General features: G+C 40.3%; 1 protein-coding gene and 1 long non-coding RNA gene across 5 annotated transcripts in view; one reads left to right on the forward strand and one right to left on the reverse strand.

The window, feature by feature from the left end:
- Positions 1–13,609, forward strand: part of ANKFN1 (ankyrin repeat and fibronectin type III domain containing 1) — a 427,590-nt gene that overhangs the window by 392,493 nt on the left and 21,488 nt on the right. For all 4 annotated transcript variants that reach the window (XM_082439936.1, XM_082439937.1, XM_082439935.1 and 1 more), the window contains one exon: positions 9,397–9,563. In XM_082439936.1, the coding sequence (XP_082296062.1) occupies positions 9,397–9,563 (167 nt within the window). The remainder of the gene's footprint in view (positions 1–9,396; positions 9,564–13,609) is intronic.
- The window catches only part of LOC309649789, a 404,889-nt gene that overhangs the window by 355,975 nt on the left and 35,305 nt on the right, over positions 1–13,609 (reverse strand). The window lies entirely within an intron of this gene.

A 13,609-nucleotide genomic window follows, 5' to 3' on the forward strand; every position in this document is an offset into this window, starting at 1 on the left:
TTCTAAACAGAAAGTTCAGTTATCAGGCTGCAGTTCTTGCCTCCCCTTTGCTTTCCTAAAACATAAATACAAGAACTAATGTTTTCATGAAAAGCACTGCCCCTTCTCTTTCTTCCTCCCTTTTCTTTTTTTTTTCTTTTCTTTCCTCTTCTTTTCTTTCCTTCTTTCTTTCTTTCTTCTCTCTTCCCCCCTTCCCACCCCCTCTTTCCTCCAAATGGGAAAAAAAATACTGAAATTAAAATGTAAAGTATGTATCACTTTAAAGGGGAAAAAAGTCTATAAGTAGTGCTAATTTGTTAAATAGACTCAATTTCTAGCAGACCATTTGAGAAGTTGACAGGGTCTCCCAGGATGCAATACTGTGATTATAATGTGGGATTCTGAATGGTGGAAGATCTTGTCCTAACTTTCAAAAATGAATAGCCTGGGCCCCAGGTTCTCTTTTTTGCAGAGACCCCTGCTGCCCACTGAAAATGTGAATAGGGAAGCTTTGTCTCTTCCCCACGCTTCATTTTGTAACAGGCCAATAAGAGGCAACTAACAAGAGTTCCATCAGTTCAAATGGATTGCAGGATTTGTGGGAGTGGGAGTGACTGGGTGGGTGGAATGGAGGCAGACTCTCTTTGGACTGCTCCCCAGCCACCAGATTTAGAAACAGACAAGGCAACTGCCTGATGTCTCATTCTGAGACCTGGGCATCTGAATCTGAATTTATCTCTTGAGGATAAATGGATAAAGTCTCCCAGTTTCCCTTGCTCCAAGCAGTTTACATGCCCAAAAGCTGATGAACAGCAATTGCTATTTCCAGAGGAGGGAGAGTTATAAAGAGAAGGCTGAATCAGACTTGCAGACTGGGACTTGAGAGTACTGGGTCCTCTATTGTGTGGCGCTGGCAATCATTTAACCTTCTTGTACCTCTTCTGCGCCAAATCATTAATAATATTGGCCATACCAATCCCAAAATGCCTGAATGTGAATGTGACCATTTAATGAGTTCCCCATCCAATGAACATTTTTAGTCTATGATATAACTGAACTGCTATTACAAAGCATAGTTTGAGTCAGGGTATTTCAATTCAAGTCGCTACATGCACATTAGGTACCTACTGTGGAGATTAAGAGATGAGTTAAGACAAAGGCTCTGCCCTCAAGGGGCTTTTTAGTACAGTGGTAGGAGTAAAATAAGAACATGAGTTAATTTTTAAATGATGTATAATGTGCCAAAATCTTACGCGTTAAGTGATATTGAAAAAAGAAATGAAAGCACATTTTCTCAAAGAAGGTATCAAAAAGCTATATTGGAGAGGGGATATTTGATATGGGTGTTAAAGAATGGACAGGATGCTAATAAACATGGATAATGAAAGCTTTTTTTGTCAGAGGGAGCAGAATGAGCAAAGACGTAAGAATAGAAGAACTCAGAAAGAATCAGAAGAAGAACAAGTGGTCCAGTTTGGCTAGATATGAGAAATGAACTGAGGAAGTAGTAGACATAAAGCTGTATGGACAAGCTGTAGCCATACTGGGCAGTACTGTTAAGAGTCAGGCTGAGGAATCTGTTTAAGATGGATTGAAAGCAGGGTTGGGAAGATAGTTCAGAGGTTATTATAATATTCCAGTGTTAAGATAGACACAAAACAAAACAAGGAAACAAACACAGATGTAAGAAACACTGGAAGTAATCGACAAGACTGGACAACTGTTTGAATGAGAAAAGGCAAAGTTTAGAGACTTCTAGAATACCCCCATGGTTTTTAGTTTCAAAGACTGTGAGGATATTGCTGCCATTAACCAGACATACATAAGGAAATCAGAGAAGAAAATGCTTTGGGGAAGAATATGATACTTTTAGCTCTGAATATCTTGAGTCTGTAGGTGCTAATTCAACATCCAAGTAGACATATACAACTGGCAGTAAAAATGCAGGAGACAAAGTTGGGTACCAAACACAGAAATTTGGCCAATGTCTACTGATAACAGCTGAAGCCATGAAAGTGAATGATTTCCCAGGGACAGATAAATGAGAGAGAAAAGAACTAAAGAAAATACTTCATTGGAGAGCCAACTGGGAGTCCACTCTGTGTGAAATGGTCATTACTGTTCCATGATTACAGGCAAAATACATGAGATTCATTTCCCCATGGCTCAGTAGGGAATGGGAATGATCACTGATTTAGTATCAGTCATAATAGTGACTTGACTTGACTCTCAAGACCCTGGAGGACCAAGCCCTGCAAGTATCGTATCCTCTCTATCTTGCTTTCTGGGAGGCTCACACACTATTCTTGGGCAACCACACTTTATCCTACTGCTGTTACTCTCTACTCTACAATTTCCTCTCTTCACTCATTTGTTCACTAATTCATCAATAAATATTTAAGTAACCTACTATGTGCCAGGCACCATTCCAGGTATTGAAGTATCAGCAATGAACAAACTCCTCATGGAGCTACTAACAGTCCAGTGGGGGAAACAAATGGTAAACTAATCAACAAACATTAATATTGTAAATGTCAGACAGTAGTGAGAGCTATGAAGAAAAATAAATCAGGATAAAGGACTGGAGTGCAGTGACAGGAACTACAATTTTGTATAGGACGACCTGGGACGGCCTCTCTGAAGAAGATACATTTGAGCAGAGATGCAAGATTTCCATGCAATGAAAACAGCAAGTGCAAAGGCCTTACAGTAGGAGTGTGGCTGGCTAAGATATCAGTGTAGGTGGAATGTAGTAAGCAAGAGCAACAAAGATAGGAAATGATATCAGAAGATCAGCAGTGGCCAGATCATGCACGGCTTCATAGATCATGATAAGGACTTTGGATTTTACTTTAAGTGTGTTGGAAATACAATGGAGATTTTTGAGTAGTCGAGTAACATATTAAAAGCTCTGCAGAATCTGGTAGTCCTCCCCACAAAGAAATAAAAAGCTTAACTTTGTTTAACCCAACATTTTCCAAATTCATTTGACAACAACTAGAACCATTTTGGGCACGGCACCTATTATAAACCCACAGAAAACATACCTCAGGATATGATGCCCTAGAACAGTGCTTCTCAAATTTTAATGTACATAAGAAACACTTAGAGAGCTTGTTAAAATCGATTCTCGGAGTCCCACTCCAGAAATGCTGAGTCAGTAGGGGCTGGAGAATTTGCATTTCCAACAAGCTTTCAGCTGATACTGAAGCTGCCAATCCGTGGACCACACTTGAAGCAGTACTGCCTAGAACACAGAGGAAAAGACGTTTTAGGAACTTAGAAAACTAGGGTTGTGGTTAGCAAAGGAATAGAATCCAACAGTGTCTATCTCTTTGAACCGTCTTACCTCTTCTTAATACTAAAAGCAGTATAAGACCATCAGGTACCATCCTTCCCCTATGAAAACCAGGCTATAGATCAAAGCCTGGATCTCAACAGTTCCTGACTTTAAGATGGTATTTTTTCCTAGAGTAAAACATAACTTCTTACCCTACTGGTTCTCCGTTGTTACCATATCATTGGTGACCCAGCTGATTAATGAAGGCCATGTAAGTTTCCAGAAAAGACCACTTGATTGGGCTTGTTTCCACTGGCATACACAATCCTATTAGTCTTTTCTAGGGATCAGGAGGAAATATTGCCAGTATCAGGAAATTAATATACTCTAGTACTATGCTTATTGTACTTTAGCACCACCAGCAACAATTTTTTAAATACTACTGGGCCTTAGTAAGAACCATGATAAACTCTTATTTCCAAGCAATCAGAGCTTCCAAAGAGGCAGATTATCAGTTACTTCCTCCATCAGACATCAGCCTGCAGGCACTTAATAATACCGACTACAGGAACTCCTAAGAGCTTGCTACAGTGGGCCTAGGCCCCTCGAAGAAAGACCTAAGCAATTTTTGCTTGTTTTTGTATAGGTAGGGACTTCTATATTCCTTAGACAGGTCCATAGTAAAAGGTCAATAGATACACTAAGCATTCCTGAGAAAGAGAATGTTGTTGAAAATTCAATCAGAACTCAGAAAATTGTAATAACAACATGAGAGTTCTAAGAAAACTTGAAAAGTGCAAATTATGGGAATATGCACCCTATAACAGAATAAAGTGTTATACTGTATTTCAGTCTGACTTGTATAAGTCATCCCTTATACAACGAAAAGATCTGAGATTTGGCACACTGACCATGTTCCTGCCAGTGGCCCCAGTGAATCATAAATAACTTGCTAACCAGCTATGGAAAACTGTATCTGTGCCCATTCCAGCACAGACTAGATCTAGCAAGGACGAAATGATAAAGGAGCTTAGCCCTCCGTCTCCTGGAGTGAAGACTAGGCTGAGGAAGACCCACAGGATGCTCCTTCATGGGATTACTTGTTGGGGAAAGAGAGAGACCATCATACAGGAGGATGCTGTGAGGCCTCTACGAGCAGGGCTGAGCTGAGGCAAAGTGGTACAAATGCAGACCCACTCCCCCTCCGCAGCGTGAGAGCTGATGCTCCCCGACCCTTTGGATAGGAGCAGGATAGCAGTCCTCTGCAGTAATAAAGTATGTGCCTAGGGAACAACAAGGATCACTATTTATGCTGTTCCCAGAAGTGAAAGGAAAAGCCCTTAGAAACTCTGTTCAGTGATATGGTCTCTGGAGGATTTGCCTAGCCTGCACTGAGAAGGTCACCCTGCCCTGACCCTGCGGGCAGTCACAATTGAGAGCAGGCCTATGAAGAAGAAAGTTGACTTTTATCAATTTCCTTGGCTCTATGATTCCAACTGACTTGACTAGCAAGATTAAGAAACTGGGGAATTTTTTAGAAACAGTTTGAAGCCTGGTATATATTTCATACTTCAGTGCTTGGCTGCATCCTTCATTCAACAAATATTTACTGAGTTTCCACTGTATGCAAAGTACTGTGCTGGGGCTGGACATACAGACGTTAATAGGACACAATCTGCCCACCAGAAGTCTAGAATCCAGTGGAGGATACAGACATCTACACCAATAGTCCCAATGCAAAGAAAATCCTGCTGTAAGACGTAGGTTGTTGAATTTCAGAGGAAAGACACCTAATCCTTTCTTACAGAGATAATATTTGAGATAGACCCTGAAGTATAAATAACCATTCAGAAAAGGAAAGAAAAGGTAGAAAAGGAAAAGCATTTTAAGCAGAAGGAATAGCATGCACAAAGGCTTGGAGACATGGGAAAATGCAGCTCAATTAAGTACACTCTTAGCAGTTCATTGTGAAAGATGCTTAAGGCATCTGAGGAAGAGTGACAGAAGATAAAACTAAAATTAAAACAAGTAAAAATCACAAAGGGCTAGGCCATCCTAAAGCGGTTAGATTAAGTGGTTAGATTTTATCCTATGGGCAAAGAGGAGTCTTTTAAAAGATTTTAAGAAAATGAATAATATGGTCTTACTAGGTTTTAGCAACTCTATGGATTGCAGGAAAACAAAAAAAGGACTGAGGCTAGAGGCAATGAGACAGTTAAGAGACTGGCCCAGGTGGGCAATGATAAGAACTCAAACCAAGACTGCCACAGCAGGGGTACAGAAGAGAAGGCAGAGGCAAGAGGCATTTAGAAGTTAAAATCAATAGGACTTTGTGACTGATTTAATGTGGTTGGAGAGCAAGATGGAGGAGCCAGAGAGTCTGAATAGGGTGCTGAAATGGATAATGCTGCCGTCTACCAAAACAGGAAATAAGAGGGGAGGAACAGGTTTGGGGGGAGGGGAGAGATGATGAGTAAGTTCAGTTTGACAAATGATGAGTTTTGTTTGAGGTGCCTGTGGGATATCCAGGCATTGAGCCTAATGGAATCCAGGCCACAGGCTTATAAGAAATGGCACGGTCTCAACCCTCATTCCTAATGCCCATTTTTCATGATTTAGGGTACCATTCCTGAACTCCAACATCAACTCATTCACTACCAGGAATCTTTAGAGAGGCATCTTATGCCCAGGTTCCTTCTGACACCTTGGCAAAGAATCACGGAACTAAACTGACCCTAGGAGGTAATCTTGTTGGTTCCTTAGCTTCCAAACTAGGCTACACGGCCCCGATTGATTAGGACTTTATTGAGTTAGAGATCTTTAGGAAGAATATTCTAATCTCAATCCCATTCTAATATTCTACCTACTAAATGCCTCATTCTTCCCAGGGGGACGTGGTAGGGATGTGAACAAAAATTTATTTTATATCTGATATGTGCCACATGCTATGCTGGGCACTTTACTGCTTATTATTATGTTGTTTTATCCTAGGTAGACATTATTACCCCTGTCTTAGATATGAGGAAACGGAGGCTCCCAGGGGTTATATGCCGATTATGATGAAGGTAGTAAGTGGCAGAACTATGATTCAAATCCAGTTTCATCTGACACCTAAGCCTGAGTACTTTCCACTCTACTATACTCCTAATCTCACTTCCAGTGTCGGTGCTAACGGCATTTTAGTCTGTCACTATTTTATACAGAAAGAAGAGAGAGAAAACACCACAGAAACTCAGCCTTAGTTTGTAAATTAATAACAAATCATGTGGTCTGGGATAATGCATTTTTGTACCTTACACCATTTTGCCTGTAAAATGCATGTGATTCACATTAGAAAAAAATTAGAAGCTTCCAGTCTATCCTCCCCTTCTCAGGGATGCCTACCAAATGTATCATTGCTAAACCACAAAAGACTATGTTAAAGTAACATTTGTTAAAGTAACATTAAAGGCTCTGGCTAAAAACCACTAGAGCGGGAAAGTGAAGCCCTGTCCTTGTCGTTGAAAGGTCCTCATAGCTCACTGTGGTGAGTGGCACGGGTGGTGTGGGCACTGTGAGACCACCCACTGATCCAAGGCTCTGACCACAAGGAGACACAACAAGAGAAAGTTGTGGACACCCTGGCGTTCTAGAATTCAGATGGGACCGATAGTATTTCCTTTAAAGAAATTCTTCAGTGCCTCTCACTATCTTCCCAGTCATATTTTAGAAAGAAGGAAAAAAGCTGATTTTTTTTTTTTTTTTTACAACTTGGTTTGGAAAGGCAGACTGTGAGACACTTCACTCTCTTCACTCTCCAGCCAAGAGAGGACATCTGTCAAGTGCAAACAGGATATAATTCCTCCTTGAAAGGCATAAAGACACATTCAGGGAGCTACAAGGGTCAAGAGTAAGCTAAAAAGTAATGGTGACTCTTTCCTGTAGAGCGGCCAGTAAATAGCACAGACCTGAAGTACACCTTTTGAAACAGGAAAAGCAAAAGCACCTTGAGAAAAGAGGATGGAGGGAAAGAGGAGACTTTGGAGGAAGGGTCTGCTCTCTTCAGATCAGGGTGCACATTTTGTTGTTGTTGTTGTTCATTCAGTCAATAAACATTAACTGAGAAGTTATAATGTTCCAGGTTTTGAGGAAATAAAAATTAATAGGAGACATGGTTCTTGACCACAAAGAAATCACAGTCTAATACCAAGGCAGTCAAGTAAACACATTATTACAGTAAAGCAGGATCAGTGTCCTGATACATTTAGAAACAAGTGGTCTAGGAGCACAAAAGAGAGAAACTAATTCTGCCTGGAGGGAAAAAGGTGTCCATGAAGATTTCACTGAGGAGAAGATATTTAAACTGAATTTTCAAGTATCAGAAGATTCTGACCTGAAGGTATTGGTAAAAAAAGGGTATTGGAGGAGAAGGAAATGGCATGTTCACAAGCATGCAAGCACAAAAGGACCTGTAGTAGGTTCAGTTTGACCAAAGTGTAGGGTCAATGCAGGCAGAGGGTAGAGGGTGGTTGCATGACAAAAGATATGACTGAAGAGAAATTAAAATCCTAGATCTCAAGGAGCTTGCTTTATAGTGATGTTTGGATTTTATCCTGAGTCAAGACGGAGCTCTACAGAGGTCTGTAACCAGGGAAAAGCATGAAAAGTAGATCATTTGGGAAGAGCTCAATAGTTTGTCATTTAATGAGATCAGTTCTTCTGTCAGACAAGGGAGTGTTAGAGCAGAGAAAGTGAGAAGGAAGGATCTGACACCAGAGAGAAAAAAAATCCCCAGAACCAAAACTACTTGAATTCAGAAACACTGCCTTGAAATGGTGCACAGCTGGAATAAGGATAGGCCACTGGAGCCCTCACTCCATTCTCCTCTACCACTTCAATAGGAGGAAACACAAACAGAGCAGGTTACCCTTACACTCATCTGAGTTTCATCCTGAGAGAAAATCAAGTAAGGAAGCAGGCAGTGGTAAGATGGGAATTGTAGGGTACACAAAATCTCTCAATGTGCATTAAAGCAGGGCTCCCTCAGTAAGGTGTATAGATGACCAGATGCCCCATTTTGAGGTATGTGGTTTTCGTTTCCCTAAATGTCCAGGTCTAGGTCTCAGGAATCAACAGCAAAGAGGCCCAAGGACAGTAATTAGATGTTCTTCCTAGAATTCCTCACCAAAGAAGCCAAAATAAAAATGTTTCCATTCCACAGATCTGTTGAGTTATTACAGCCCTATTTCCAAAGCACAAAACACACTGATACAGGTCAGAGGCACACAGAGTAAGTGAGGTTCCTGGCGAGTGAGTCTCCAAACTCAGCAATGGCCAGGAAGAGACTGGTACTACACTAGTCTGAATTGGGATGCTTTCCTCATCTTACTGGAATCTGAAGTTACGGTATATGATCAGAGCCAGTCAGAGAAGTGTGAAACATCGGATCACCTCAGGTTGCCTGCACCAGGCTGAGTCCCACACTCCTCTCTCCCTCCTCCACGATAGAGGTGAAGATTAGACTGTTTCCCTTGGCCTCTGGCCCATTATCTTTTAAGAGAGGAAGGTGAAGACAAAAATGGTCTATCGAGCATTAGCTCCATCATCCTTCCAGCGGAGCTGAGGAGTGGAGAGGCAGGAGAAGAATCAAAACTCATCATACTAGGTCTTTACAGACATTTTCCAGCCAGACAAAAGACAAAACATACCCTGAGAAAAGCACGCCTTGTATCTTCTGGGACTTCTGGCCTTGGAAAGGAACGTGCAAGATACATACTGGAAATCAGACATGGCAGTCAAAACTAGGTTTCAAATTGCTACTTGCTTTTTTTTTTTTTTTTTTTCCTTTAAAGTGATAAGCAAACTTACTCTCCCAGTAGTAGCCCAACTTTAGGGGCTGAACATAAACTGCAGCTTTAGCCGACTCCGCTTCCCCATACCTTACCAGGACTTGGTAAACCTTAAAAGGGAATACTGTATGACTAAAGCCAGACAACTGGCCCCTTAAGAGCACATTTATAATTTATTTATGGCCTAATATTTTCCACTGATAGGATTAATAAATCATGTTTTCATTCAACTTGTTTTCTCTGAGGTATGAATTTCTCTATTTTGATACCAAATCTTAACATGTTTTATTTTGCTTGTCCATTTTCCAGTTCATTTTTGCAGCTACAGGGAGAAATTTATTAGTCTATATTGCCGCCTTTCTGCTGTTGTGGAGCTGGATTCTCTGAATACCCAACAGTCCCTGAGGGAAGCAATCTCAGACAGTGAGGTTGCAGCTGCCAAACAAAGACACCAGCAAGTTTTAGATTTCATTCAGGTAACAGTTTGTTTCTTCTGAGGTAAAAGGGAGAAAGAAGGGACATGGTGGAGGGGATGAGAGCCAAGCCTAAGAAAGAACAGCAATCTGGGCTAATTTAAAGACAACCATGTGCAAACAGCCTGTTGATTTGGTTAAAATGCGGAGCTCAGGGAAATGTGAGTTTTTATACAAAGGCTTAAGAAAAAGCTACAGATCAAACACTGTGTTAATAAGAGCTGTATCAGCCACTGTGGTAGGTAGCAGTAGTCTCCCATACTGGAGAGAAAAATCACTGCCAGAAGAAGTAGAGATCAGAATATTATCCTTACCCAGTAGCCCACTGATAATTCCAACAGAGAGAAAAACTGTATTAATTAATTCAGTATCCCAGAGAAAAAGAGAAGAGAATGACCCATCAGTTTATGTTAACCCAAATTCAGCTGGACCTAAGATTCCTCATTCTTTGGACTTCTTTCTGGCAGAACTGACACTTTAATGTGTAGCTACAGAGGTTAAAAAATGTGTTCCCTGTCCATGGTCTTTTCTGGAAAAGCCCTATGGTGACATCTTAGGGTCTTGAGAAAGGGGTACTGATTACTCAACAAGAGAATTTGGATCTAGTCTGAAATTGCCCCTAAATCCCTTGGACAAATCTTATGATCTTTATGCCTGTAGTAACCCAATTCACAAAAGGAATATACAGTAGTCCCCTCTTAACCTCAGGGGATACATCCCAAGACCCCCAGTGGATGCCTGAAACTGCAGATAGTATCTAACCCTATATATACTATTTTTTTCCTATACGTACATACCTATGCTAAAGTTTAATTTACAAATCAGGCACTGTAAGAGATTAACAATAATAAAATAGAACAATTATAACCATACATCGTAATAAAAACTATGCAAATGTTCTCTCTCTCTCTCAAAATATCTCACTGTGCAAATTTAATGCCTCTTCCGTCTTAACTAAGCACTTATCATGCACTGTGCCCATAACTTTTGCAGTTTGAGGCGCAACAGCAAAACTACAAAGAATTTCTTTTCTTTCAATTTCACGGAATGAAGATTCATTCTTACCACAGATCTTAGCAACTTCACCATATATTTTTTTTTCTTTCCTTATTAAGTCAAGAACTTTCACCTTTTCACTTAAAGGAAGAACTTTGTGGCTTCTCTTTGCCATAACCAAATTGCCAGCATCACTACGTCTTGTGCTTTGGGGCCATTATTAAGTAAAATAAGGGTTACCTGAACACAAGAACTGCAATATTGCAACAATCTGATAACCAAGGTGGCTACTAAGTGACTAATGGGAGGGATACGCTGGACAAAGGGATGATTCACGTCCTGGGCAGGACGGCGCAGAATGACAGGAGATTTCATCACACTTCTCAGAACAGTGGCAATTTAAAACATATGAATTATTTATTTCTGGAATTTTCCATTTAATATTTTCAGATCTCAGTTGACCAATGGTTACCAAAACTGCAGAAAGCAAAACCATGGATAAGTGTGGACTTCTGTAATAGCAATAGCCCCATCATAAATATCACTTTGACATATATTCAGGTCAATCTAATAAATATTTGTTGGACACCCAGGTGTCAGGCACTGTAAGGGAGATACAAAGTTGAATTACACATGGTCCCTGACCTTAAAGCATTTAAAATCCATTAGGGTAGACAAGAAATGTGTAAAAATACTATTTGTAAAATGAGTTAGGTGCCAAAAGAGAGGTACAAAAAAAAAAAAAGTTTTGTGCCAACACAAAGAAGTAAAAATTTACCTACATTTGTGGGTATAAAAAAGTTGTCATAGAGGATGTAACTGATACCTGAGCTAGGCCTATAGGGATAGGTTAGTCTATAGTGAGGAGAAATAGACTAAGAGGCAAAGAAAAAGAATAAACAGATAAGGCAGAGAGAGCAGAAAAATTGTATCTGGGGAATGATGAGTAGTCAAGATTAGCTGGGGCATAAACTGAGTAAAGGACAGTAGTGAGAAATTAGGTAAAAATGAAAGTAGCAATGAGATCAGATCACACAAGGGCTTTATTAAAGGCCATGGTAAGATATTTGTACTTAATTCTGCAGGCAATAGGAACCTGGCCAAAGTTTTGGAGAAAGTCAGTTATAGGATCCCACAGATGTTCAGGACAGAATCAAGCAGCGGAGGATATTCCTCCCATTCGCATTGGTATGGCCACACTGGTTGTTTATAGTAAGTACTCATTCTCATTGGCTACTAAATAATTTGCATATCATTCCTAGATTTAAGGAGAAGTAGACTAAAGGCAGGGAAACCAGATACGAAGCTATTGCAACCCTCCAGGCAAGTAATGAGGATCTAAGATGAGGAAATGCTGTGAGCTTTGGGCAAATAAAGTTCTCTAAATCTCAATCTCCTCATCTGTAAAACAGGGATGATGATAATAATAGTACTAGCTCTCAGTGTCACTGAGAGAATTCAACAAGGTAATGCATGTAAAGCATTCACTAAAGTGCCTGCACATAATAAGTATGGAATAAATTATACATTCATTCATTTATTAATTAATAAGAAGGGAAAATGCTTTAAAACATGATATGCAAGATTGTGGGTTTATTAAGTACTCAGGAAGAAGATATCGTAATATGCTTGCAAAGTGTGAGCAGACAAATCCTATCCTACTTCTCTCATCCTAAATGAGATATTTTAGGTGACCTCTTAGACTAAAAAAATAAACCTTTCAAGAACTTACTTGCTTTCTTGACCTGAGAGTGTAGTATTTAAAAATTCAAAACATTTACGTCATTTATTTTATTTCCACTAAAAGTAGAACATTGACAGGGGGAAGGGGGTGGGAAAAGGAAGAATGAAGCATGAGGAGAATACGAAAGATTGGCTTATCTTTTGAACCCAATGTAAGGAATAGTGGAACAAAGTAAGAAGAATAATGACTAGAAGACAATTAGCATACATTTTTAGTCCTGGATCTTCTACTGATAAACCTTGGAGTACTGGACAATTCATTTGATCCAGGGGCCTCAATTTCCTCATATATAAAATAAAAGAATAGGACTAGATGCCTTCTTAAGCACCTAGTTGGCTCTAACGTTTCATGACTTCTTTAACAACCATAAGTATTTTTAGAGAAGCACTTCTCTAATCATACCTTAAGTTCTATTTCTGCTTTATTCCACTTAAGGCTCCCCTGAATCCACTATGTTCAAACACAAGAAAGCTGACTTTCTTCAGTCTGTCACAGTCTCAAACTACTCCAAGAGTTTCTGGCTCCATTCTTACTTCCAGAAGACTATCCTCACTCCTCTTTTTCACCTAGTCTAGGGCTCCACTGCCTTTTTCTCCTTCCCTTTCATCACACTATTAAGTGGGATGGATAAAGGCAGGCCAGGCCAGGAATTCTTTAAAGTTCTAGCCTGCACTGGTCTCCCAAAGCAGGTAACTTGAGAGTGGCCTCTACATACTCTTCCAGCCAGCCAGGTAAACGTAGACTTGGATAAAAGCCAATTCCCAAAGGGTTCAAAAAAGCACTTCTTGGCCAGGCTAAAACCAGACCATATCCTTGCACCCATAGCCTTCAGTGGACTGCCTTGCTCCATCCAACATGGGTGACTTCACTGAGTAGAGTTAATGCAATATCATCTCTCCCCTTATCTACACTGAGCTTCTCAATCTCTCTTGCTCAGAATGAAAACCAGCTGCAGCCATTCACCCACTGGCATTCACAGCTCAGCTCACCACACACCATAATCTGCAGAGGCAAGTGCCAGCTGTGAGAGCATTTGTATGATTCCAGATCTAAGACAGTGTTGAAGGCACTACACAAACCAAACATTGTAAACAGCAAGGGAGTCTATGTAAATACAGTAAGGAAAAGAAGCCAAGGAGTGCAGCCAGAAAGGGGAAGGGCTAGGCCAGGGGAGGTGTAGAAAATCACAGATAAGGTATACAGCCTTTATAGACAACACATGCAGCAGAAATGTCAAAGTGTTGAGACTTGGCACTTGGCATATTCTGAGCTGCTAAAGCCTAAAGGGTAATTAGGCTATAATTTATAT

The sequence above is a fragment of the Balaenoptera physalus genome (assembly GCF_965194825.1).
Source record: "Balaenoptera physalus genome assembly, chromosome: 20".
Classification (NCBI taxonomy): domain Eukaryota; kingdom Metazoa; phylum Chordata; class Mammalia; order Artiodactyla; family Balaenopteridae; genus Balaenoptera; species Balaenoptera physalus.